Raw genomic sequence first — 25562 nt, forward strand, 5'->3', positions numbered from 1 at the left:
TTGCTGTTGGTGGGACATCTTCGCCTTGCTTCGAACAGGCCTGGAAGTAACTGTGATGCAAATGGTTAATTTAGCAGCCTACAAAATATATATTGCCAATTCCATTAATTTCCCTAAAAACCTGAAAAAATTGATCCCTAAATAGTCACTAGAAAGAAACGTGACATTTTAAGCACCTCTTCACAACAGCTTTTTATTTTCTTTTAAAGTGAATGAGGAGGGAGGACTGGGCAATGTAGCTTTGTCGGTTGCAGCTATTTTATAGTGAAAATGGACACTGCACCAAGGTACCACAGTCCTCCACAACTAGAGTCCATTGTGGTTTCACCCCTCCTGGACTATCCGACCTCTCCTGCAGCCTCGGCATGCAGGCCCTCCTCAACCGCAACTGCTGCGGTACAGAAAAAGCTGACTCCTAAGGACATCCCTGCACCTGCTGCCCCATGGCCTTAAAGAAGAGGCCCAAATGTGTCCTTCTGAGCATCTCAAGGCCAGAGCCCACTTGCTGGTTCAGCCTGACCGGCTTCCCTGCTCGAGTCTGCAGCCTCTTTTTGCAGTGACTGTCCCCTTTGAAAAGCATTAGGCTCCCGTTGCGGATTTGCTCCCGGCTGCCCTTATGCCGCTGGTGGTGTACTGTTGGTGCTGCCTTGGACTTTGCCCACTACTCGCCTTAACTCATGGAGATTGGTCTTATAAGTCTTGTACTATACATGTTTGCAGAACTTGTTCTTCATTCCAAAGGATAACATTGCACAACTCAAATTGCACTGTGTCCACTTTTTAAAGTGAAGAGAAATTCTATTATTAAACTTAATTACCTGAATTATTTTTCTCTGATGCCTAAACATAAGTAAAAGGTACTTAGTATTTTTATAAATTGATGTGGATTTCCTTCTTGAGTCGTGTTTCATTTATTAATCATTGTGTGTATTTTGCAAGTGTCTTGCACTCCTCTGTATTAAGCCTAAGGCTGCTCGATGAAACAACCCCCTAAAAGAGCACTTTTGGGATTGCATCGCAAGAAACTGTCCATTCATAAGGGAACCCTGGGACTCTCTACATGGTATCTGCTTATTGATCCATCGTAAAGAGCCAACATCCTACACTAGGGTTGTTTGTAGAAGTATGGTAAGTTTAGCCAATTGGGTGTCAAACAATTGCATATACTGTTTTTAAGCGTTGGAGCACTGGCACTGGGGCTTCGTTCGCAGGTCCCAGTGCTCTTTCAGAGTAGAAAACCAAAAACATCAGTACGGAAGTTTGCGGGTGATCATGCAAAAAGAGGCATTGCCGTGGAATGCCAGGGTGACTGAGTGGGATGAATGTGGGAGTTGGAGATAGGCTGAGCAGCTAGGGAGGCTGCTCCTGGTGGGGCTGGTACCACACTAGGCTGGCTGGAGTCATCACTGATGTAACTTCATCTGAAGACTGAATAAACAAGTCTTGAATATACATCCTGGCTCCTGTTGTCTTTCCACTAAGGACACAACAGGGGACCTATACAGTGGCGTAATAAAACTTGAGGGAGACTCCCTACAAATTACATGGAGGGGGGGGCCACCCCTCCCCGACTCACGTCTTTTGCTGATGGGGGCCTGTGGAGCAGATCTGGTGCATGAATGCTTTAATATGTTCTGCCATGAATAGAGGCATGACAGGTTTGATCTCCGATCAATGCCTCTAATGTGTTCTACGGTTGTCTCGAACGGCCTGCAAGTGTTAGAGGGGCGTCCTTGCATTCCACGGCTCCTCTCGGGCAGGCTTCCTCGGGGGCCCACTCGCTCATCATGGCACGTCACGTGACCCATCCCACACAGCGGCGGCGTGTCTACGCGCACCGCCAACCGGATACTCACAAAGTCACCGGGGACACACGCTAACCCCTTCACTTTAAAAAATTTGCCCACCTGCAGTGTCCCGCACAAAGCAGTATATCTTAAGGCGAAAATCTGCAATGCAGATCCGAGCTGCCCCAGACAGCGGATTGTAGCTCCGGCAAGGCTGTGCCGCGGGTAAGACTGGACTAAGAAAGGGTGTACAGAGATGTCACAGTGCACACTCTGGGTACAAAAATGACCACAGCAGTTTAAAATCTTCTTAGAGGGGGATTGGGGGTGAGTTCAAAAGCAGCATCCCATGTGTACTCTCCTAACGAGAAGCACATGCATTATTAAGAAAAAAAGAATGCATCCTTTGTAAACAAATGTGACCTTAGCAGCCAAGGCATAAAACACAAATATGGCTTTGTATACCGAGACCGCACAGGGCCCGCCAATGACGATATGAGATGCTCACCTCTGCCAAAGAGACCCGCGTGGTTCCGGAAGCTAATGCACTAGAAGTCAGCTTTGTATTCCACCAGCAAGTTGTGTCCCAGGATACAAGTTTGCACATGACAACGTCGGCTACAGGGTCTTCAGAGACTGCAACTTTAGCTTTACGAAAACTCCAGGATTACACAAAGCACACCTAATTTGAATTTATACTGACACATTAAGGTGTACACCTTGTGTGGTGACTTGGAAAACTTCCACGTTTGAGGCATGTGGGCTGCTGAATTCATATCTGTGCATAGATCGCCGCCTAGTGTTGGGTCCGGATGATTGCATGTTGTTGTCCTGGAAGAGTCTTCGAAGTATCACGAGATAGGTGGCTCCTCCCTTGGACTACTGTGCGCATGGGCATCCTCTCCATCCTGCGATTGTTTTTTTCTGCCATTGGGTTCGGATGTACTTTCCTACACTCCAAGTTCGGAATTGACTAACTCTTCTGTCCAGGCCAAAAGGCCTTCGGTTCCGTCGGTATTTTTAGCGCTCGGTGCCGAGACACTTCAGTAACACCTATTGCACTCCGGTCGTCTAATCTGGCCGTGAGGCATTCTCGACGCCACGTGGACCGAGCGTCGATGGAACGAAGTCCATTTAAATACTGCCCGCAGTGCAACTCAAAGTTCCCGCATCTGCTAGAACTCCTAAACACAAGAATGGGCTTATCTGGTACTGTTCTGAAGTGGTTCACTTCCTTTCTTCACAACAGGACGCAGAAATTCAAGAGCAACAACCTGTTGTCCTCGCCAATACCTGTAACGCTAGGAGTCCCCCAGGGCTCCTCTTTATCCCCAACTCTGTTCAACCTAGTCATGGAACCACTCACCACCTTGCTACAAGCATCCAATGTACACTTTCACATGTACGCCGATGACACCCAACTTTATCTCAAATTACAATCTCCCAATGACATCCTGCTCCTGAACGCAACGATCAGATGCACCCAATCCTGGCTTGCTGATAATCACCTCAAACTCAATGCCCTGAAAACAGAGTTCCTTCTGATCTCACCTCCAGCTAAGAGCTCCACTGCTCAAACCTGGCTTAAACACCTAACTGCACTCAATGTCCAACCCACCATCGTGGACTCAGCAAAATCTTTAGGCATTACACTTGACACCAATCTCAACATGCAGCAACACATCAGCAAGGCAACTAAGGGCGCGAACTTCCAGATCAATACTCTGATAAAACTTAAACCCTTCCTCCCAGCCAAAGACTTCCAAACCGCAGTACAAGCTATAGTCATCCCCCGAATTGAATACGGCAGCACCGCACTAGTCGGACTCCCCCTAACCACAACCGCACCACTAAGAGCCTCCCTAAACGCTGCAGCGAGACTCATCACTGGGTCAAAAAAGCACTCCCACATTACCCCTGACCTGAGAGCCCTGAATTGGCTGCCATTTGAAGCCAGAATACATCTGAAAATCGCTTGCATGACACACAAGGCGGTTCACCTTAAGTCACCCGGTTACCTCGCCCAGAAATTGACAATATCTGGCGGAACCAGAAACACTAGAGGCACAAATAATCTTCTGCTGAAACCGCGAAGATTCCGGAAGGAAAAAACATATAAGCGCTCCTTCTCTGGAATGGCACCTAGGATCTGGAACTCTCTCCCTCCAGAAACAAGGCTTATCCCATCCACTACACTCTTTAAAAAAGAAGTAAAAGCTATCCTCATGGCTAAATACACTTGAACTAGTATCTAGAACTCTGTTAACACTGTACTACATGCTTCTACCTGCTTGACCCCTTTGCCTACTTAGATGAGTAGTCTCCCTCACATACCCCGTATGTAACCTAGTTGTACTGTTTGATTTATTGATTTATTTGTATGATTACGCCCCCATCATGTACCCCTCTATGTAACCTATTCGTACTGTTTTGATTTATTGGTATGAGTACGCCACCATCTATGTAAAGCGCTCTGATATCTGCAAAGATCTTGTCCGCGCTATATAAAACTTTTAAAATAAATAAATAAATAAACTGATAAGCATCCCGTGTGCAACAAATGCCTATCCCCCGATCACAAGGAAGATAGTTGCCTTGCTTGTGCCCAGTTCCGGTCGAAAAAGACTATCCGGAATCGACGGGCAGCAAGGCAAGAAATGCAGAGGTCGGCCCCCGAACCAGACAACATCTTCGACGAGGAAGAACTAGGTAGCGCCGAAGAATCGGATCAAGACTAAGAACAATACTCGGAGCACAACTCCGAAAATTACTTAGAAGACATCTTCTATCTCAAAGAATACGATCAAGACGACATCGTAGCTGTGGAAGACTACTCCGATGACAAGGGGTGAACCGTGAGTACACCGCCCCATATAGACACTACACCGATATCAGAGACTCAGGTCGAGGCATCGCCAGTGGGCCTTAGCCAAGATCAAAACTTTCGTTCTACAGCCCCGCCTTACCGCCCGGCTAAGAACATTTTCGAAAAGTTCTCTGAGACACGCCATACGGCACCGGTTCCATTGAAACCGAAACTCGCCAACAACAGTCTTCGGACCGAATGTCGTCGATCCAAAAGTAGTTAAACAAAAGGTCATCGAGCCGAAGGCCGTAGTACAAACACAACCTTCGAAGCCAAAGACCGTCGAGTCGAGATCTAAGACCAAACCTGTCGAGTCTAGCTCAAAGCCAAAAGCCGTCGAGTCCACCTCGCGGCCCAGACACGTCGATCCGAAGCAAAAGCACGTCGAATCGAGCAAACAAGCCTCAAATATCGACAAAGGAAAAAACACTATCGACAATAGTAAAAGGCCAACGCCCAAAACTAACGTCGAACCGAAAGTGAAACCTACTGTGGCCAAAAAAAATCGGTCGAGCCGAAACCCCTCGAACAGAAAAAAGGCATTGAGCCGAAACAGCATATTCCTAAAACACCTAAAGAGACTGTCGAACCAACCAAACCGCTCGGTCCTCAAAAGGTGGTGAAGCCAGCTAAAGACATTCAGCCTACAAAAAGTGTCGAAAAACATCAAAAAGCCATCCAACCACCAAAAGCGGTCAAACCCAATTAACCTGCAGACCCAAAATCTGCAAAACCAAAGGCTGCGGCACCATAGGCAAGGACTGTGGAGGAAGATCTTATTCACCCAGACTCCTCCACAGAGGACCAGTCAATGCTGTACATTGATCCAGCAACTGGCAAAGTGACTGTACACAAAAAAGAAAAGGCCTCTACCAATAGCTGACTTTCCTAGAATACCACTCAAAGAAACAACTGTGCTACCTCTCCTATCCTTTTTGAACCTATCAATCCAGCCATGCCTACAACCCCATATGCCCCAACATCACCTGACTACAACCCAGATGAAGATCAGGATGCAGACGTGGGGTTTGGTTATCCACAAAACCCGACTGGAGACCCCAACCTACAGCCATGGGGTGCAGGAGGAGAACCAGATAATGAGGGGACTCTGCCCATTACAGAACCAACAGTTTACCCAACTAAGCCATCACCCACTGAAGATACAGTGGCCTTTAATTCTTTACTGGATAGAGCAGCTACCTACCATAATGTAGATATGCACTCTGATGCTATTGAAGAAGACTTTCTCTTTGATACACTCACACCATCTGAGAGATGTAAAAACACTCCCCATGTTGAAGGGCGTCTTAAAACATGCACACAACATTTTTAAAGACCCTGCTAGGGCACGGGTCATTAACCCTAGAATTGAGAAGAAATATAGGGCTGCACCTATCGATCCTACATACATAAAAGGGCAGCTACCCCTGGACTCCCTAGTGGTGTCCAACGCACGTAAGAGGGCTAACTCCCAGATTACCAGAGAGGCTGCTCCTCCAGACAAGGAGTCGAAAATCTTCGAGGAATCAGGCAAAAGAGTAGCAGCTCAAGCAGCAAACTCTTGGAGAATTGCCAATACACAGGCCTTGCTGGCCAGATATGACAGGGCGCATTGACAGCTTGGAAGAAATTCTCCAGCACTTCCCTTATAAACAGGCAGATGAACTAATACAAGAAGTGAAGCTCATCACCAATGCCTCAATTAAATGTGCCCTAGACGCGGCTGATACAGCTGCCAGATCTATCAATACTAGCGTACTGCTAAGGCGCCACGCATGGCTTCGCATATCAGGTTTTAAGAATGAAGTCCAATCCACTATTCTTAATCAGCCCATCAACCCAGACTTTTTATTTAGTCCATCAGTTGACTCCATTCTAGACAAGACGAAAAAGGATGCGGACACCGCGAAGTCTATGGGAGCTCTCCAGTCCCAACAACACCGGGGCTCCTTTCGTCGCTCCAATTATAGAGGAGCCCGAAGTAATACATCACAGCAATCCTCCACCTACAAAACAAACACGCAATCCACGTACAACAAAAACACCAACAGGGGTGGATACAGGGGCAATAACACCAAAGGAAGGGGTCGTGGAGGCAATGCAAATAGATCCTCCACTAACACCAAACAGTGACTTTTTGGCACTACCCCCAGACCATATAACACCGGTCGGGGGAAGACTACAACAATTTCTGCCAGTCTGGTTAAATATCACTACAGACAAGTGGGTCAGGCAAATTATCCAACATGGCTATTGCCTCGAACTCACTTCAACACCTCCCAACATACCACCCGTGCACCGTCCAATGTCACAGGAACATATAACATTGCTACAGCAAGAGGTCCTTGGTATGCTGCAAAAGGGGGCCATAGAACCTGTCCCATTACAACATCAAGGAACAGGAGTATACTCCCTATGCTTCCTGATTCCAAAGAAGGACGGGTCTCTCAGACCAATATTGGACCTCAGGCCCCTCAACCTGTACATTTTATCGGAGCATTTTCATATGCTCACTCTCCAACAAGTCTTACCATTGCTTCTCAAGGGAGACTTCCTAGCAACTCTGGACCTCAAAGACGCATACTTTCATATACCAATACACCCTGCTCACAGAAAAAATCTCAGGTTCACCATTCAAGGACAGCACGACCAGTTCAAAGTCCTACCATCTGGTGTCGCAACAGCTCTACGCGTCTTCACCAACTGTCTAGCTACAGTGGTGGCACATCTCAGAAGGCAACACATCCATGTGTACCCATATCTGGACGATTGGCTAATACACGCGCCATCGGCCCACCAGTGTGCCAACCACATGTCAAAAACCATCCATCTCCTGCACAGTTTAGGCTTCTCGCTCAACTACCTAAAATCACATCTGCAACCCTCCCATGTCCAACAGTACCTGGGAGCAACCATAGATACACTGGCAGCAAAGGCATATCCCAATGCAGCACGGATCAACGGAATGCAAACATTAATCCAAAAGTTCAGACCACAGCACTCATTACCAGCTTGAGTGTTTATGCAACTAATAGGCATGATGGCCTCGTGCATATTCATAGTCCCTCATGCCAGGCCACATATGCGTCCGCTCCAAGAGTGCCTAGCAAGGCAGTGGAATCGGGCTCGGGGGCAATTACAGGACCTAGTGTTGGTGACCAGTCGTGCATACAACTCTCTGCATTGGTGGAATCCACAAAACCTTTGCAAAGGTCGACTGTTCCAAGAGCCTGTCCCACAAATAGTGTTAACCGCGGACGCATCCCTACTAGGGTGGGGAGCCCATGTCCTAAATTACACAGTCCAGGGACTCTGGACTGCACAACAAAAGAAGATGCACATAAACCTTCTGGAGTTGATGGACATCTTTCTAGCCCTAAAATCATTCAAGACACACTTATGCAACAAAACTGTGTTGATCCGGACGGACAACATGACAGCTATGTATTATATTAAAAAACAGGGAGGAACGCACTCACCACAGCTGTCGCACCTAGCTCAAGCAATGTGGAAATGGGCCATTCAAAGGAACCTGTTTCTCATGGCAGAGCACCTCCCCGGCAAGGACAATCAGGTAGCCGACCTGCTCAGCAGGCACAGTCAACAAATGCACGAATAGGAAATTCACCCCAAAGTGCTCCAACCATTCTTCCGGAAGTGGGGACACCCGGAGATAGATCTGTTTCCCACAAGCGAAAACGCAAAATGCCAGTACTTTGCCGCCAGGTTCCCACATCCACAGTCGCAAGGCAATTCGATATGGATGAACTGGTCAGGCAAATTTGCGTACGCTTTCCCCCCAGCTCCATTAATACCACTAGTGGCACGCAAACTACGTCAACACTCACTGACGCTAATCCTAGTTGCTCCCACATGGGCAAGGCAACCATGGTACACAACGTTCCTAGAACTGTCAGTGGTGCTTCATCAAAGACTGAGACTCACACCCAATCTCCTAAGTCCGAGCCATGGAGAAATCCAACATCCAGATCCACAACAGCTGATCCTGGCGATCTGGCTCCTGAAATCCTAGAGTTCGGATACCTAAACTTGCCTCCAGACTGTATGAACATTATCAAGGAGGCAAAACCCACTACCAGGGCGTGTTATGCAGCTAAGTGGAAACGTTTCGTCATTTACTGCAATAACAATGATATAAACCCACTTGACGCTTCAACTCAAAACATCATTTGCTATCTCTTGCACCTACAACGCTGCAATTTAGCCTATTCATCCATCAGAATACATTTAGCTGCATTAGCAGCATATCTTCAAAATAGGCAACACCTTTCACTATTTAGGGTGCCAGCAATTAAGGCGTTTATGGAAGGACTAAAACGTGTAATTCCTCCAAGACACCCACCTTCACCAGTCTGGAATCTGAACGTTGTTTTAACCAGACTTATGGGACCACCTTTCGAACCACTACACTCACGCGAAATACAATTTCTTATTTGGAAGGTGGCTTTCCTTATTGCCATTACTTTGCTTCGAAGAGTTAGCGAGCTGCAAGCACTAACTATTCAAGAGCCATTCATCCAAATACATGCAAATAGAGTAGTTCTCAGAACAAACCCTAAATTCATGCCAAAGGTGGTATCCCATTTTCACATAAATCAAACCATAGAACTGCCAGTGTTCTTTCAAAATCCACAGACAGTAGCTGAAAGGGCCTTGCATACTCTAGATGTCAAACAAGCTCTGCTATACTATATAGACAGAACTAAGGCATTTCGCAAAACCAAACAATTGTTTGTTGCTTTCTCACCGCAACACAAAGGTAACCCTATTTCAAAATCAGGTATAGCCAGATGGATCGTTAAATGCATCCAAATATGTTAATTAAAAGCCAAACTCACCTTAACAGTTCCCCCTAGGGCGCATTCCACACGCAAGCTAGGGGCATCCATGGCTTTCCTGGGTAATATTCCTTTACACGAAATTTGTAAAGCAGCCACATAGACAACTACACATACATTTACAAAACACTATTGTGTAGATGTACATTCTAAACAGCAAGCTGCTGTAGGACAGGCTGTTCTCAAAACTCTTTTCCAGACTGCTGCGACTGACACAGGTAGCCACTGCTAAGGGAGATACTGCTATACAATCTATGCACAGATATGAATTCAGCAGCCCACATGCCTCAAACGGAATATGCTACTTGCCAGTATGCATCTGTTCTTGGCATGTAGGGCTGCTGACATTCATATCGCCCACCCACCTCCCCAGTGCCTGTCGCAGCCGCAGCATTCACTCTACGCATGGACATCTCTTACTGTACTATACTCCATCTCTGCCACAATGGCGAAAAACAATCTGAGGATGCCCATGCGCACTATAGTCCAAGGGAGGAGCCACCTATCTCGTGATACTTCGAAGACTCTTCCAGGACAACAACATGCAATCATCCGGACCCAACACTAGGCGGCGATCTATGCACAGATATGAATGTCAGCAGCCCTACATGCCAAGAGCAGATGCATACTGGTAAGTAGCATACTAGTAAGTAGCATATTCCTTATTCTATCTCAAGCACTGACAAAACCAATAAGTCAATTGGGTTGGTAGCCTTCTAGCTGTGTAAATGCTCGTTTTGTCATGTTTTTTGCAACAAAATAAAGCATTGGCATAGCCAATAGGTCTCTAGCCTTTGGGGCCTTAAGTTTTTAGCCATGCATCAGTTGATGATGTTGCAGCAAGGATATTGTGCTGGATAACTAAACACTTAAGGTCCCAAAGGCGAGACTTAGTGGCTATGCCAATGCTTGTTCATTTTCTTAGCAACATGCAGCTCCCTAGGCAGTGGTAACAAGCCTTTTGCTTGCTCGCTCATTGTATTTGCTGTGCGACACATCACTCACCGGTACTGCTACTTAATCAGTACCCTGGTGTGGTACTGGCAACAATGTATCATTTATTTTGTAAACGGACTTTATTCAGTTACAAGCATTAAGATCAGTGCTCGGAGGAAACCGTATACATAATATCTGATCCTTCAACATCGTTTGCTGGTATGATTACACGGTCGTAGGAATTTCTTCCCTGCTGGTGTCTTCGTCTTCGCCTCTGCCAGTGTTCCTGTAGTCATCCACCTAACCAACATTTCTAGGATATTTGCGATCTACATCTCGAACTAGAGTCAAATCCTTACGACTCTATGCTGGATCGTACTCTTAACTATCCGAACAGTCAATGGGTTAACGGGTTAACAGATCCCTCCCCTACCCTCCTCGCCCCCCCCCCCCCCCCTCCACCCCCTCAAGTGGCAACAGCGTATCATTGTTTTACCATTCCAACGCTGTGGCTACATTTAAAAGTAACATGAAAGCCATCTTGTATAGTTAGGGCAAGTAACTTCTATACACAATACCATTCTACGTTGGCTGCCGAGCACTGTATTCAATATTGATTTCATTTTTTTTTTAATGTATTTATTTGTTTTATTGCAAACACCTTTATGGAGTGGCATTTAATGAATTATTATTACTTTTATTTTTTTGCCTATTTTAGATTTATTCATTTATATCTCATACGTTTGAGTTTGTGTTTTTTGGGTTGTGGCTGGGTGAGTGGATGAATGCAAGAATGAAGCAGCTGTCCGATGAAGGGATGCATGAGTGCAGGAATGAGTGACCTAATCCCTGCATGGTCAGTCACGGAGTGTCTAAACTCACCAGTGGCTGAAAACCACCTTCACTTAGAACCAAATTACTGTCATTGCCAAACGCTTGTTATCAACATACGGTCAACTGGTGATAAAGCAACCATTGTCACCCTGGCCTCCCTCTGTTTGGTTACCATTCTGCCATTTGAGACCCTGATGACCCAAGTGGGCCCCGCCCCTTTGTAAACCTCAAACATTAAGATCCTGTCGGACCCGTACGGCCGTTGAGCAGTTATGTTTTCTTGGCTTTTGCATTGTCCTGTTGGGGGCGCCAGAGGCTGCTGGTAACTAGCAGACTGTGTCATTTGCAACACTAGGGACTTTAAGCCTTGTGTGTCCACGAAGGGCGCCCACAAAGCATTGCTGGAGGGGGGCGGGTGCCAGTATTAGTGTGCATCTGTGTGTCTGGGTGGGAGAGAACGTGCGTGTGTGTCTGAGCGCGTAAGTGCCTGTGTCCGTCTGTGGTTAAGAGCAAGTGCAAATGTGCGCCTGTGTGGGAGATAACGTGTGTGTGTGTGCGCGTGAGTGTGTGTGTTCGTCCGTCCATTTGTGTTAAAGAACAAGAGCTCCTGTTCACATGCGTCTGTGTCCCACTTTTTCAAAACTATGAAATAAAACCAACGCACTGCCTAATTCAAAAGCTTTTAGCTTCTTGGAAACCTAGACCTCTCTGCAAAGCCAATAATTTACTCCTCAAAAATAAACGATGCAACCGTATCTCAATAGACTTGTGCTTCTTCTCCGGTTTTACTATCAAGATGTAGAACACCAACTCTGCGGACACCAGAGGCGGCTCCACCTTCACCACGCGTGAGAAACCATCTACTCCTAACCAAGCTGAAATGTTATACTCTGAACCTGGATGTACATTCAAACATGGCTATATAACCAACGACTACCTCTTGACCTCTTATAGTGTAAACATGTTGGGGCTCATCCTGTGATCTATTGCAATGCATGACGGCTACATCCAGTTTGAAAATGTGCAAACAGAAAAAAAAGAAATAACCATATCTGCAGAATTAACTACATGTAAGAAAGGGAAATGGCAAGCTGGAGAATGTCCGGCGGGCGAGGAGTCTAACCTCCCACTCCCAATGAGGCGAATAATCTGCAGGACGAGCATACTTCATGTTCCGTCGTCCTCCAAGCCAGACTTCTAGTATGCGTTCATAGTAGCCCTTTATACAAGTAGAATCCATAACTTCCTGCCACCAGGCTCAAATCACTCATACAACCACATTAAGAGAGAAGCAACACATTTCGGCTTTTGTTGCATTCATGTGAAATTGATCCAAAAATAAAGAAGCCCGCAAGCCACTGTGAGCTGTGGTTTCGGTTTCAATTATCGCGCCCGTGTCTGGGCAAGATAATAGACACCAATAGGCCATGTGGTTTCAATGACTCTGACCAAGTGCGTAATAGACACCAATAGGCCATGGGCGGAGCAACCCGCCCGCGTTTGGCCTATTGCGTGCTGGCTTTAAAAAATACACGCACGGAAAGGCCAGTAACGTGCTACAGAAGGAAAGGCACACGCTAGTGCGTGTGCCATTCCTAGGGCAGCCTCACATCCCTGTTTTTCACCTACTAAATGTCTTGCGCTCTGCGAGCACTGCTGCGCAGTCCAACGCTAGGCGCGAGACCTAAAAACAGCACACCCCTACAGTATGAATATGGTGATAAGTAGATGTCTTTTAATCACCGGATGCAACGGCAGACCTTTGGAACTGCACATCCCACACAATTCCCTTCAATTAGAGTGTGGTACACTTCAACCTAAGGCATCAGCCGTTTCTTGATGCCACTTCTGAACAGAAATGCATAAAGACAAATTAAAGACTGGTGCACGCAATCAACGAAAAGTCCACAGTTCCTCCTTATATTAATTCATTCCTTTATTTAACTTTGCTTCGTTAAATCGAAGTTGAACTTCATCAGGGCTTTTATATATGTATAAGACGAATATCCCCCTCTGTCACTGGTTTAAATGGAAATCCCATCCAGGATGATAGCCCCTCAATTTATCTTGTGGTGCAGTAGTCATCCTTTATGTTTTGGGGTTGCAGTATTCCCCTACCACAATTCCAGAATCTGTTTTCGTCCCTCCTCCTTTCAGTACTTCCTTACTTGAAAACCGGCAAATGTTGATCCTGGGCAGTGTGAGTAACACCGCTCCATCAAAACTCAGGAAATGCATGGAATGTGAACATCCACACTGTAGTTCACAATTGCTGTTCAACTACTTATATAGTTATCTTTTCCTACTTTTAATGATTATGCTGCATATACTTTTGGATTACAGAGAGAAGCACTTTGGTGACTTTTTAGATTTCTTTTATTGATTTCAAGAACATGCAAAGTAACATACAGAGCCAACATGTGCTGTGCTCGTCAAAGTACAATCCGATTGTGACTTTTCTTTTTACTAACATACATACTCCAGAACCGAGTAAAAACTTTAACCACTTAAGGCGAGACCTATTGGCTATGCCAATGTTTGTTTATTGTTGGACTGGCGAGATTAAGTGATCTGCCCAGAATCACAGGATGTTGATCTGACTAGTCTTAAACTTGGTTCACCTGTTCTGAAGTCTGCACCTATGGCCTGTGCCCCACATTCTTCTTTCCTCTCCTACGACTCCTCCATTTTGCTGTTCTGGACACCTTGCATCATGTTAGGAAACAAGCACTGGCAAAGTCAATAGGTCTTGCCTAAGGAAGATCTATTGGCTTTGTCAGTGTTTTTTTTTTTTTAATATCCAAGTAGTACAGCTGCGTGGTTCCTGTGTAGCACTGTTGAATTTAAAAATAAGCTATAAAACAGGCAGCATTGACTGTGCCATAGGACTTTTTTGTTTTACAATTTGCCAATTCTTGTGGAGTAGTCCTATTTTATGAGCTGGTTTGCACTAGTTTAGGATTGTTGTGTTTTTTTTTTTTCTATTTTTCAACTCTTGATTATTTAATGCGTATTGAGTTCTTGTTTTCTTGCCGGAGCCTAATGTGTATTTAGTCTGTACACACATGTAGATCAAAGTGTAGCATTATATTAGCATTGCACACACACTGTTTAGAAAGCTTGCATCACACTGCTTGCAGGTCCTGTGGGTTCATGTGACTTTCAGCTGCTTCTTTAGCGTGATACTCTATTTATATTTGAAACCCATCCTGTTTGACTTGAGTTTTCCTGCTATGAAGTGCTTTCATCCACTAAGTGAAGGACAGAGAATCAAAAGTATGCATTGTGTCCTTCACATGCATGTGAATAAATCCATAACTGGGGGTGCTTTTCAACGTGCAATTCATTTCTTCTTTTAGGAATGTTCAAGTGTCCATTTGTTGACCAGTTTGAACAAGTGTCAGAAAATTGCATACTGAGAATCCCCATTGCAGTCGCCATTTTTTTCCATCCTTCAAAGGATGGTCTTAGAATGCGCTTAAGCTTAACTAGTATTCTAGCTGGAGTTTTGAGATTTGTTATCAGCCATCATCAGTCTTGTGAAAGCGAGTTGCCTTTCGAAAGGAAAAATAAAGATTTTCTGTTTCTCCATGTCTATGCTACCAATACTTCTTGAGTCTAGGGCACTACAAAGAGTTCAGTGGTATGGTCTCAAAGTCTCTGCCTTTAGATGGATATGCGCTTTGGTGCATCTTTAAGTAGAATGAGTAGCGCATGTTTGAATAAATATAGTGGTGCTTTTAACTAGAATGGTAATGTTTGTTCTCACAGAGATACATGCACTTCTTGTTGGGATTGTAGTACAACTTGGTGATATTGCCAAACTTTGCTCATGTGTAAGTATCTACTAACATGATATGCTTTTTCTCTTTTCAGGGACCCCAATGATTCCTGTACCAATGAGCCTAATGGCTCCAGCTCCAACTGTAAGTTCATTTCCACATCATACTCCTATTCATTTTCTAGCTTTTAGCTGGCTGTAAATGGTCAGCAAACCAAAGGAGATGTCGTAGTTGTCATCTTTGCTGTAGTTAAATGTGAAGGATTGGTAAATGTTCATAATAATTGTTCCCTTTTGGCAGCTTATACTTGATCTGTGTGAAATGAGATGGTGCTGGCCGTCTAGTTCCTAATGGACAGGTACCTGCATCGTGAAACCATCATCAGAAATGAATGAGGAGATTTCACAGAATGGAAGCGCGTGGTTTCGCCTGCATTATACACTCCCAACAGGTCTAAATTTCACATTTGATTCAGGTTAACTGGCATTAAACTAAGGTGACACTGTATATCTTAGTGGTTTTACGCACGTTTGGCACAATTGTATATTTATACAGGTTCCAGAGAACACAAGTGGAAGAATGTGCTTACATTTAACTAATCAACTGCAACTGTTAAAATATTGCAGGATATTGTAAGCACAATTTCCCTTTTCCATGCTTTGATAATAAAACACACAGCCTATCCAGTTTTCATATTAATTTACAGGTGACATTTGATTCACTTGCTGTTTTTGTTCGGTTTTACAAGAAATATTCGGTTTACAGAACGTGACTCAGATATAGTGTGTTATGTTAAGTTTGCTGGTGCTGCTAAGAAACGTTAGTTAACAAAAAATAAACGGCCTTTCAAGGTGGATTTGGTCTGGTTGAAACTCCCAAACCAAAAGGAGCTATGTTTTTTGCTAAGCTCTTGTTAGTGTACCATAATGTGCTTCAGTCTTTCCACTGCATCTTTGGGCAACACTTTTTAGCAGGATCTCCAAAAAGCTAAACATTCTAACAGTAATTAAATAATGTTGTGTTCCTTCCTCATGCCAAATGCTTGTGCACCTCTTCACATCCCTTCCTGTCCCCATGAACCCCTTCAAGTTGAAATACCCAATTCATAGGGACCTTTCATCAAAGGTCTGCTGTCTGCTGTCTGTACTTCTTAAACTCGGGAATTCAGAATAGCATCAGTTGTGTGAAGAAAGGAAATTCCCACCCTATTTTATTTTTTAGAGCGGAGAACGTATTGTAGGTAGTGAATGGTTCGTGACTTTAACCCTAGCGCAGACTTCAGTACAACACTTGACTGTTACTCACAGGCATTTCCTTATTCATGTGGTCTCTGTGCTTTTTAGCTGCCTTTTCAGGGTTCACATTGGCTTAAGTGCAAAAAGTCTACACTATTAGGACACATTTTCCTTTCTTACGGAATCTGTATATTTGGGATGCTTTTGTGAAAGTGAAGAGAAACCGACATGAATAGGAGTTAATGTCTGCCAGCTTCCTTTTCCTTTTAGTCGGATTACATTGTGAGCTTTTCAAAGTGAATCTAACATTTGGTATATGAGCGAGTTGCAGCGTTGCTTATCCATGATTACCACGGAGATGCATCTGACCTGGCAACCAATGTGTTGCCTGGTAGTACAGAAAATGTACATATGTGATGCATTTGCTTGAAAGAGTTAATTCCAGTAGACTATATTCAACATGATACTAAAAAAACGAAAAAGTTCAATTAAGGTTTATCTTCGCTTTGGGACGGGGTTGGCATTTAATGGCGTAATGGCTAACAAATGATGTTTCTATTATTCAATTTTGAATGGCGCGTTTAAGAGTAATGAGCCCTTGTTCATGATTAGCCAAGTAATTCCTTGATTTTCCCTTTTCAGGACTTAGTATTAATTTTAAAATTGATCAGCTGTTGACTTAACCTTTGATGTACCTTGTTAATTTTGTAACATTTCAAGGTGCAGGATAAGTGGGTGTGATAGTTTTTATATATCACCTGCCCATAGTTTGACCCAAAAAGTTAATCTTGACTTTCCGCACCTTTCGGACTAGTCTGATACTGTCCTTTTTGTTTTTTTCAAGAGAAGTGTGTTTTTGCAAACTGTGTAGTATTGGTGTCCAGTGTGAATTCAAGTAACTTGGCATTTTGTGAGTTTCGGTTTGTAGCAGGCCAGGTTTGTCATTGAGTCAGGGTTGTACTTTATCTTGTATGTTCTTTGTAAATCTAAGACCTTCTGTCTTGGTTCTGTGTAGCTTCAGGTAGGCGCTGGACATCCAGGTCTGAATGATGTGCAGTCATTGTTTCAGGTGTTGTATGTCTGAAGTAGGGGAGACTAAGTAGAATTGTGTATCATGTGCATATTGATGAATCCTTCGATTATCTGTGAGTAGAGTACAAAGTAGCTCTGTGTAAAGGTTGAAGATGACCACAGACAATATGGAACCCTGAAGACCCCATTTATGATGGAGATCTTTTGTGACCTGGAGGTGCCATGTGCACGAACTTGTGTTGGTTGGAAAAGTAGGAAGAGAACCAGTAATAGACTTGGCTAGTAAATTCCATTTGTGGTTGGAGGGTGAGCTGGTAGACTGTCAAAGGCAGCTGAGAGGTTCAGCGATATCAGGAGACATTGGTCAGTCACTTTAATCTGCGGTCAGGAGAGCATAGTCTATGATGTGTAAGGCAGCAGTCTCTGTACTGCAGCATGATCTGAAACTGGACTGGTAGTTGTGAGGGAGATGGTTACTATTGATGTAATCTTGAGAGTTGAACATAGACTGCTTTTCCAATGATCTTGCTGATGAGTGTTAGGTGAGTGATGGGCTCTTAGTTGGCGAGGTCATCAGGACTCTGTGTAGGTTTCTTTAAGAGTTTTAGGATCTGGTAAGAGCTTCTCAGAAGATGCCTTGAGTAAGGGAGGCATTGCCGTTGGTAACTAGAACTAAGAGCGCATCCCCAGAGAGAGCTTTGAAGTATGATTGAGAATGTCAGCCAGATGTGGGAGATCTGTTTTTTGCTACCTTTTTGTGTCTGTGAAAACTGCTTTTGCAACATGAGGTGATTCTTTTGGCAGTGCCACTGTTCATGTGAATACTTATTGGTGGTGCACATCACTTATTTTCTGTTATGATGCAGAGTTGCTTGTTCTAACCGGTGGTCTGATTGATCTATTATCTATTATTATATATCTAGGTCGCATCATTCAGACCTGTCATATCCAGCATTTGAGTTAATTTACACTAAAGCTAGTTGCATTGATTCTATTCTTTCACAGCAAACAAGGAAAAGAACAGATGTACCTGGAGCCTGAAAAATGGCTTTAACAGTTTGTTATGGAACACCATGAACTGAAATGCCCCCTAATCCATCATTAGTAATTAAAAACAAGCATTGGAGTAGCCAATAGGTCTCACCTTCTAGTTTTGCCATCATGGTTCAGCATCATTAGAAAATTAAGTGTGAAGTTGTGCATGCGTGCACATGTAGTTATAAGTAAGGGAGAAGGAAAAAAAAGCATCTTGGAACAAGGAAATGCAGCACATAAGTGAGAAAGCAAAGAAAGACTTACTCCCATGGATGGTGGTGTCAGAATATGGAACATAGTATTGACGTCTCATGAAGCACCTAAGAGCGAGTGCACCTTAAAATCCCCAGACGTGCATGTTGGTGGTAGTAGTAACCTTGGGATCCCATAAGAGAGGTATGTAATCTTATGCGCAACTCTCATGACTATGTATTACAAACTACGCAAGAACGGAAAAACAGATATTAAACATTCATGCAGGGGGCAGAGATGCTCCTAATACTTCACATCTCATCGCCGTACTGATGACATGAGCGCTCCATCAGTCGCCGCCATTCCTGTGCGCGGAATGCAAAGTAACATAGGGTGTGCAAAAGGGAAGAGGTTTCGAGTCTTTAAAGTTCTGATGATGGTATTGGCCATACTGTAGTATTCAATTGAACATAAACTATTACCTTTCGTGGTAAAAAAAACTGGATTAAAATCAGCCCTCCCAACTTGACCAATTTGTACATCATCCTTGCTTCATTGTGCCTTACTTTGACTGAGCACCAAATCTGAGGCCCATTGACGGAGTTTAGTTCAGGGTATGAGTTGTATAAAACGTGCTTGCTTTAATAGGTTTAATAACTAAATGTTGCTCTACAAATAGTGAAAATATTTGCCCTATACACAGTGCACATGACAAACGAGCATCCCTTGGTTTGCATATGGCAGTGCCACCAACCAACCACGGTGGGAAAAAGTTTCTTTAAGAACTATTAATAAAGTCACTGAAGAAATATCCTATTTTTCATTAGGGGCACTAGAGCTCAAACTTAAGCAATATTTAGCTCCTGAATGCGTACTAAAGAACTAGTCTTCTGTTAGGAAAAAGATGTGCCTGCAGCTAGGCTTTCCTTTCTTGATTTCTGACATGTTCAGCTGCCTCTGCTACAAACTTTGACCACAGAAGGGTGATGCAACAAAGCATTTTAATTTACTGGTGCACTTGTAAAACGGGTTAAATTGCGCTATATAAAAGCTGCAGAAAATGCATTAAGCTAAGATTAGGTAGCATGGGCTAATGAAAAAAAATGTTAAGTGTACTTGTGCTAAGCGCACATCTCATGACATAACGTCGACCTACTCTGGTTCCATTGAAAGGAACAAGATTAGGGTGACGCTGGCTTTTGAGCAATGGACAGGCGGCCAACACGGAGTGATTAACCGTTAAAAGGCAAGCTTCATGTGCATCCCTTGAAACAAACTATTCAAGCTGGATTTCTGAAAACAAAAAAATGCTAAGCTTAATGTGATATAAGTGAAACTTTACCTCTCGTCTGTAAAGGGTAGCAGAGTGAAAACAAAGGGAGGCAAGAAACCACAGTAAAACAGCATTATGAAAGGACATTGAATTGCAACCATACAGTCAGCCCCTAGAAGGCGTAACCCCAACCAATGCATTGTACAGTTTTCAGCCTTAAAGATCTTGTACAATGTTTCCAGGCACAAGTTCCCTAGAGGTCAAACAGCTCCCGGCTGTAGAGCAAAAGCTCCTGCCATGGGATAACTTGAAAAAGCATTGGAAGGTGATTTTGAGGTTCCCCACCAACTTAGGTTGATGAGCTGGAAGTTGACCAGAAAAGCAAGGCCGTATTGTGCTGAGATGGATGCAAATGCATGTTAAAGGTAAGGTCCCATAAAGCATTATGGGGGGAGTTAGTAGCAAGCAGTGAATGTTATAGTATCAACTCTCCCACTGTGCCGAAGAGTGCCAAATTGATATTCCCTTGGTTTATTTTTTTTAGAATGCAACCTTGCATGTAATGATGCTAGTTTTGTGATAAGAAGTAACACCATGACATGCATACTCCTCTCAATCTACACCAATTAAAAAATAAAAAGTTTAATAGAAATATTCTATGGGAGGAGGTGAGAACAATACAGCCGTTTACAGAGGAAGCCTAGAGTGAGTGTCGCAGGGATATTGGGGTGCACTAGCGGCTGAATATCTTTAAGCTGCTACGACGGAGGAGCAGGAAAGGAATACAAAAGTCACAAACAGATTAGCACTAAAGTGGAACGTTAACAGTAGTTGGGCAGTGCTGTGGTAGTAAACAAAATGCAGAAAGGTGGGACAAAGAGGAAGGATTAACCAACAGCAAGCAAGTATTTTTGAAGGAAAATCTACGGGGACGAAGAAAAAGGCAATGTGTGTGCTGTAAGCCCACAGAGTGGATACAGCATGTCTCGAAGGGACCGCACTTGCGCTGCCTAGGCTCAACCTAAAAATGGCATAGACCCAAAAGAGAGGTCATTGCCCTTCTCCTTCGGATTTCATGTTTTGTTTTGCAAGAAAAGCCTCAAATATCTCTATCTGTACCCTGACTGTCTCCATTGGCATTTCAGAAAGAGAGCGCTATTGTGTTGGGCATCTTCCTGAAAGGCAGATAATGTACTTTTTGTGAACATCACCATGCCTGCTTTAGGAAAGTTGATTACAATAAAAATGGTAATGGTTTTATAGCTAAATGTACAAATATAGTTAAATTACCCACAGCCCGGGTTTTCCAACTTTGACTTGCATGACAAAGGCTTCACATTTCAAGTGCCATATGTATGCCAGAGCAATATATACATTGCCCCCCTGGTGTGTTTACACAATATAGATTGATCTAGACATCTGTATTGCTTTAGAGCAGAGACGTTGAATCATTACCCGAGTTTGAGAGATCCTACAATGACGAGTGGAGTTAAAATAATGCCCATTTGACCTCTGGGCTCTGACAGCGTTTGCCTTGTACCCTGGTGGTCTTCTTTGAACATACTAATACTTAAATAAAATAAAAAAGCTATCCACTGAATATTGACTGCATGAGGCCAAAATGACTCATAAGTGTAGCTCAGTGACTCACTACTTTGCGTCAAATTCATGTTCTAAGAAAACTATAATTTGATTACAAAATGTCTGAGCCCAACCAGTGATTTGGCCGATATTCAACCCAGAACAGAAATGTTGATTTAGACTGTGATAACCATAATGCACTACATGCTTAAACAGAGATGGACCGTCATGCTACCTAACTCCAGCAGTCCAGACCATCTTTATTAAACTTGTCAGTGGGATGTGGATGCAGGTATCTTTTCTTAAGGGTTTTCTTTTATCATTGCGCTTGTCCTTTGAAAGCGGAGTAGTCCTTCAAATTATTGCAATTTCATCTCCAGAGTCCTTGGCGAAGGTGACCTGTTGGCTGTGTCAATGGCTTTTAGAGTTCTTGTGCACCTCCATCAAAAGGTAGTATGATGCTGTTGTCATTTTGTAGGCTTGCGTACCGCATATGGATGTGCCTAGAAAATGACGGTTGCTTTATCCTTTTTATTTATTGAGCTGAATTGGATTTTCGTTTTTTTTTTTTAAACAGAGCGGGTGGGGTTAAGTAGCACATTTGGTGCGAGTGGGGAGGTAAAGCAACAAGAATGGTACAGCTAGGGCCTTGCACCATGGATGGCATGGTGGGGTGGATGCAACATAGAGGGTTAGGGTGGAGGGACGCAAAATGGAAGGCGGAAGCCGAAGTACATGGCTGATCGAGAGCAGGAGCACAGAGAGGTGTAAGTGTTAGAAGCACACAGCTGAGAAAGCAATAAGGGAAGGACATGAAGGCAAGCACATAATGGAAGGACAGACAAGAGGTGCGCCGTTGTGAAAGGAACGCAGTGTAGGAGCCAAGTAAAGTGCATGAGGGAGACTGCTGGAAAGCACGTGTAGTCTCATAGAATGCTTAACCAAAAAGAAAGATGTAGTTGCTGAATAGTAAGCAGTTTAAGGACACAAGTGATAAGAGTATGCTTCAGAGGCAGGACAAACACAAGAAGAGGCCCACACAAGCTAATGAATAAAAAGCAAACACGAATGACAAACCCATTCCTTATAAGCTGTAAATAGGCTTGCGCTCTCTGGTATGCAATCACTAAAAATTATGCAAATTGTCAGATTCCATGGAGTAAGCAATTTGTTGCAAGAAAATACCTTCAATTATTGGTAGAGCATCAAAGGATGCAGACTTGTTCTGAATGCCCAAATCTGCATAATTTTACACCGCTGTTAAGGAATTGTAGAGGAATTGCGTTTTACTTTTACCATGTTGCCCTTTTTCTCAAAAAATTCCAATAAGTTTTCTTGAATTCCACACATGATCCTATACCTTCTGACAGTGTGTTTTTATTGCTTCCTAAATGTGTGGTTCTAAGCAGACTGTTTGAGAGCATTGTGCCTAAGCTATAGACACACGTTTGTCTTCTAAAAATGTGAAATTATGCACTTTACATGGAGCTTTCAATTTTACAGCCTAAGGTAAGACTTTGGCACTCTGACTTTCGAGTTCACAACGTTTTAAGACCTTTCTAACAGCATCTGCCACACCTGGGAGTGTGTTCAAGAGAAGCACGTGCAAGTGTCTTAGGTTCCTGTAATCTCGATCCTCTGTCCATTAATGCATATGAAGCTGTCCTTCAAGTTGTTGAATACATTGTCCAGGCCTAAAGTGATGTTGGTAAAGTCCTGCAGACGTTTTGCAGGGAGGAAGGGGGTTTAAAAGATAACCTTTCACTGCTGAAAATGCTTAACTAGGGGCCAAACATGAGTTATGAGAGGGACTTGAGACATTGAGATTGTGTATGATTGCAGTCAAATGAAGGATCATTACCTTTTTGTTTGCTAATAAGAGTAAACACATTATGATACACAATCTGGCTATGCCAGCCCACAGGTTGTGAAAGGGTCAGTATGAAGTCACTTTTGTCATCATACAGGGAATCTTCTCCCATTTTGGCTAAAGTAGCTTTGGTGTCTGTTTGAAATCCAGAGTAATGTTCATGGTGGAGTTGGTAATTTTTGTACCCCAAATGCTGAATGAAATTGCTACGGTAGCTGCAAACTTTGAGGTTTACTCCTTATTACAGTATCTTCAAACTGGTCCGTGTGTCGTCCTCAAGGTACTGAAGTAATTCCCATTAAGATAATTAAGGCATATTCTGAACGTGACTCGGTCACCCATACACCATCCTTGATGGAACACCACATTGATGGGCATCAGTGCTTCTCCAGCATTTGGAGTACTTTACTCTATTGCATACATGGAGTGGGCAATGCCATGTTTTCTGAAACGGCTTGCACCATTTCACGCATTCTGCATTGGCGTTCTACATGTAGTTTACGTGGGAGTCCCTTTGGGTGGCATAATGCATGCTGCAGCTCTTAGGTCCCCTCTTTAGTCCCCATGCCCTGGATACAAGGTGTACCTTTTACCAGAGTCTTTGTAGGGTGCTTAAATTCCTTGCCAGTTGAATCGCAATTAACATATGGTTTTCAGGGAGTGGGCACTGGGGCCTGGTTAGCAGGGACCCAGTGCACTTCCAATCAAAAGAATCAGTACCAGTGGGCAAAATGTGCAGGGGACTGTCTAGGAGAGACACTTTCCTAAACTCTTAAAGTGTTAATGTATACACTGCCTATGCTACTGAAGAATTACACGAAGAGAAGATCAGTAACTCTCCATAATTTCTTCACTTTATTAACATATTTGTTTATACTGTATCTTTTAGTGATTGTGAAATGTTTGTTCTTATTAATGTCCGTTTTGTTTGCTGTCAAACTGCAGCGTGACTTAGTTGCAATCATTGATTGAAGTGCCTAAAGTTTGACAGGGTTACTTGCAGGAATGTGTTCATATGCATTTTTAAAAAAAAAGAAAGGTTCAACTTTAATGTGTAGGTTTTGGATAAAATCTATCCTGTTGTGAATTCTTGAGTTTCGGGGGTTAAGGGAAAAAGGTGGCTAACATGACCACTTCAATTTGTTAAACGCATTATTGATAGGCAACCGTTGAGGGCTCCGCTTGTGGGTATTCCGGTAGTACTTTGCCATTGGTATTGGCCAAATGCATGAGACTTCTTTGATGCCTACGGAGTTTAAAATTACATTTGAATTATTCTCTTGTGCGGAACTTCCGGTTTGAAAACTGGATATCTGATGGTGGGCAAGTCTTTATAGCAGCATGTCCATTTGAACCCAATGCGATCCTTAGGATATTTGTGAGCCTGTGCTCAAGAAGTGTTAGTTCTATGATGCTCTCTTCTTCCTAACAGCTGGAGGCAAAATGAATAGCCCGGAGTGTAGCTTTTTCAATTTACCTGTTTGACAAGAGATGGGACAGTGCATGGCGTTTAAAAAGAGGATCCTATGACTAAGACTATCTTAATTTTCCAGTCTTGTAAAAATGGGGGATTGAGCCAAAGGCAAGTGATTGGGTATTAGTCAGGATAAACTCTGCTAATTCAAAGAATTTAGCACTGCACCACTAGAGAGCTCATTCAGAGTAGGTTTAATATTGTATTGGCCATGTTGTATTATTCAAAATCAGACACTTTCTTCCATATATGCACTTAAAGAGGTGTGCAAAGGTAATTTTAAACTGTCCTGTAGTGTGGTTACATAGTGATCACTGGTTAGTACTGCCGGAATAGTGTGACTTTTGGGTCAAATGTAGCCAGGATCACAACAATGAGTTTGACTCCTAAACATCTACGAATGTAGTACTGCAGAAGAATAATAGAAAATTAGGTTTTAGGGAACCAGTGTTGGGGATGAGCATTTAACTTAACAAAAGTGTTAGAAAGTAATACTGAAGACTATTTAGTGTCAGAGAGGTTGACAAGGCATCGAAATGGCCAGACAAGAGCGTCTAGTTGTCCTTATCGGCTGTCAAATTCTGTTTCTAGGTTTCAATGAGTTAATCTCCATCAAGATATTCTTTTGTTTCGCCTTAATCCCATCAACTTCACCAAGGAGCAGGTTTGTAAAATGGGTGTTAGAATTTTTTTTAAAGTAAAAACTGTACAGTGCATCTAAGTTGCTTGTTCAGCTAACACGTGCTTGGGGAAAGACTTTTCATAATAAGTTGCTTATTTAAATCAGTAATACTTCTTGGTTTCGA

At 43.4% G+C, this 25562-nt stretch overlaps 1 protein-coding gene across 6 annotated transcripts in view; it reads left to right on the forward strand.

The window, feature by feature from the left end:
• The window catches only part of RBM25 (RNA binding motif protein 25), a 370502-nt gene that overhangs the window by 41726 nt on the left and 303214 nt on the right, over window positions 1–25562 (forward strand). For 4 of the 6 annotated variants that reach the window (XM_086937079.1, XM_086937080.1, XM_086937082.1 and 1 more), the window contains one exon: window positions 15159–15208. In XM_086937079.1, coding sequence (XP_086793205.1) covers window positions 15159–15208 — 50 coding nt within the window. Of the gene's footprint in view, window positions 1–15158; window positions 15209–25347; window positions 25421–25562 lie in introns of all 6 variants that reach the window. The other 2 variants (XM_086937084.1, XM_086937083.1) reach the window with 1 other exon arrangement.

This window comes from Lissotriton vulgaris, chromosome 9, assembly GCF_964263255.1.
Source record: "Lissotriton vulgaris chromosome 9, aLisVul1.2, whole genome shotgun sequence".
Lineage (NCBI taxonomy): Eukaryota > Metazoa > Chordata > Amphibia > Caudata > Salamandridae > Lissotriton > Lissotriton vulgaris.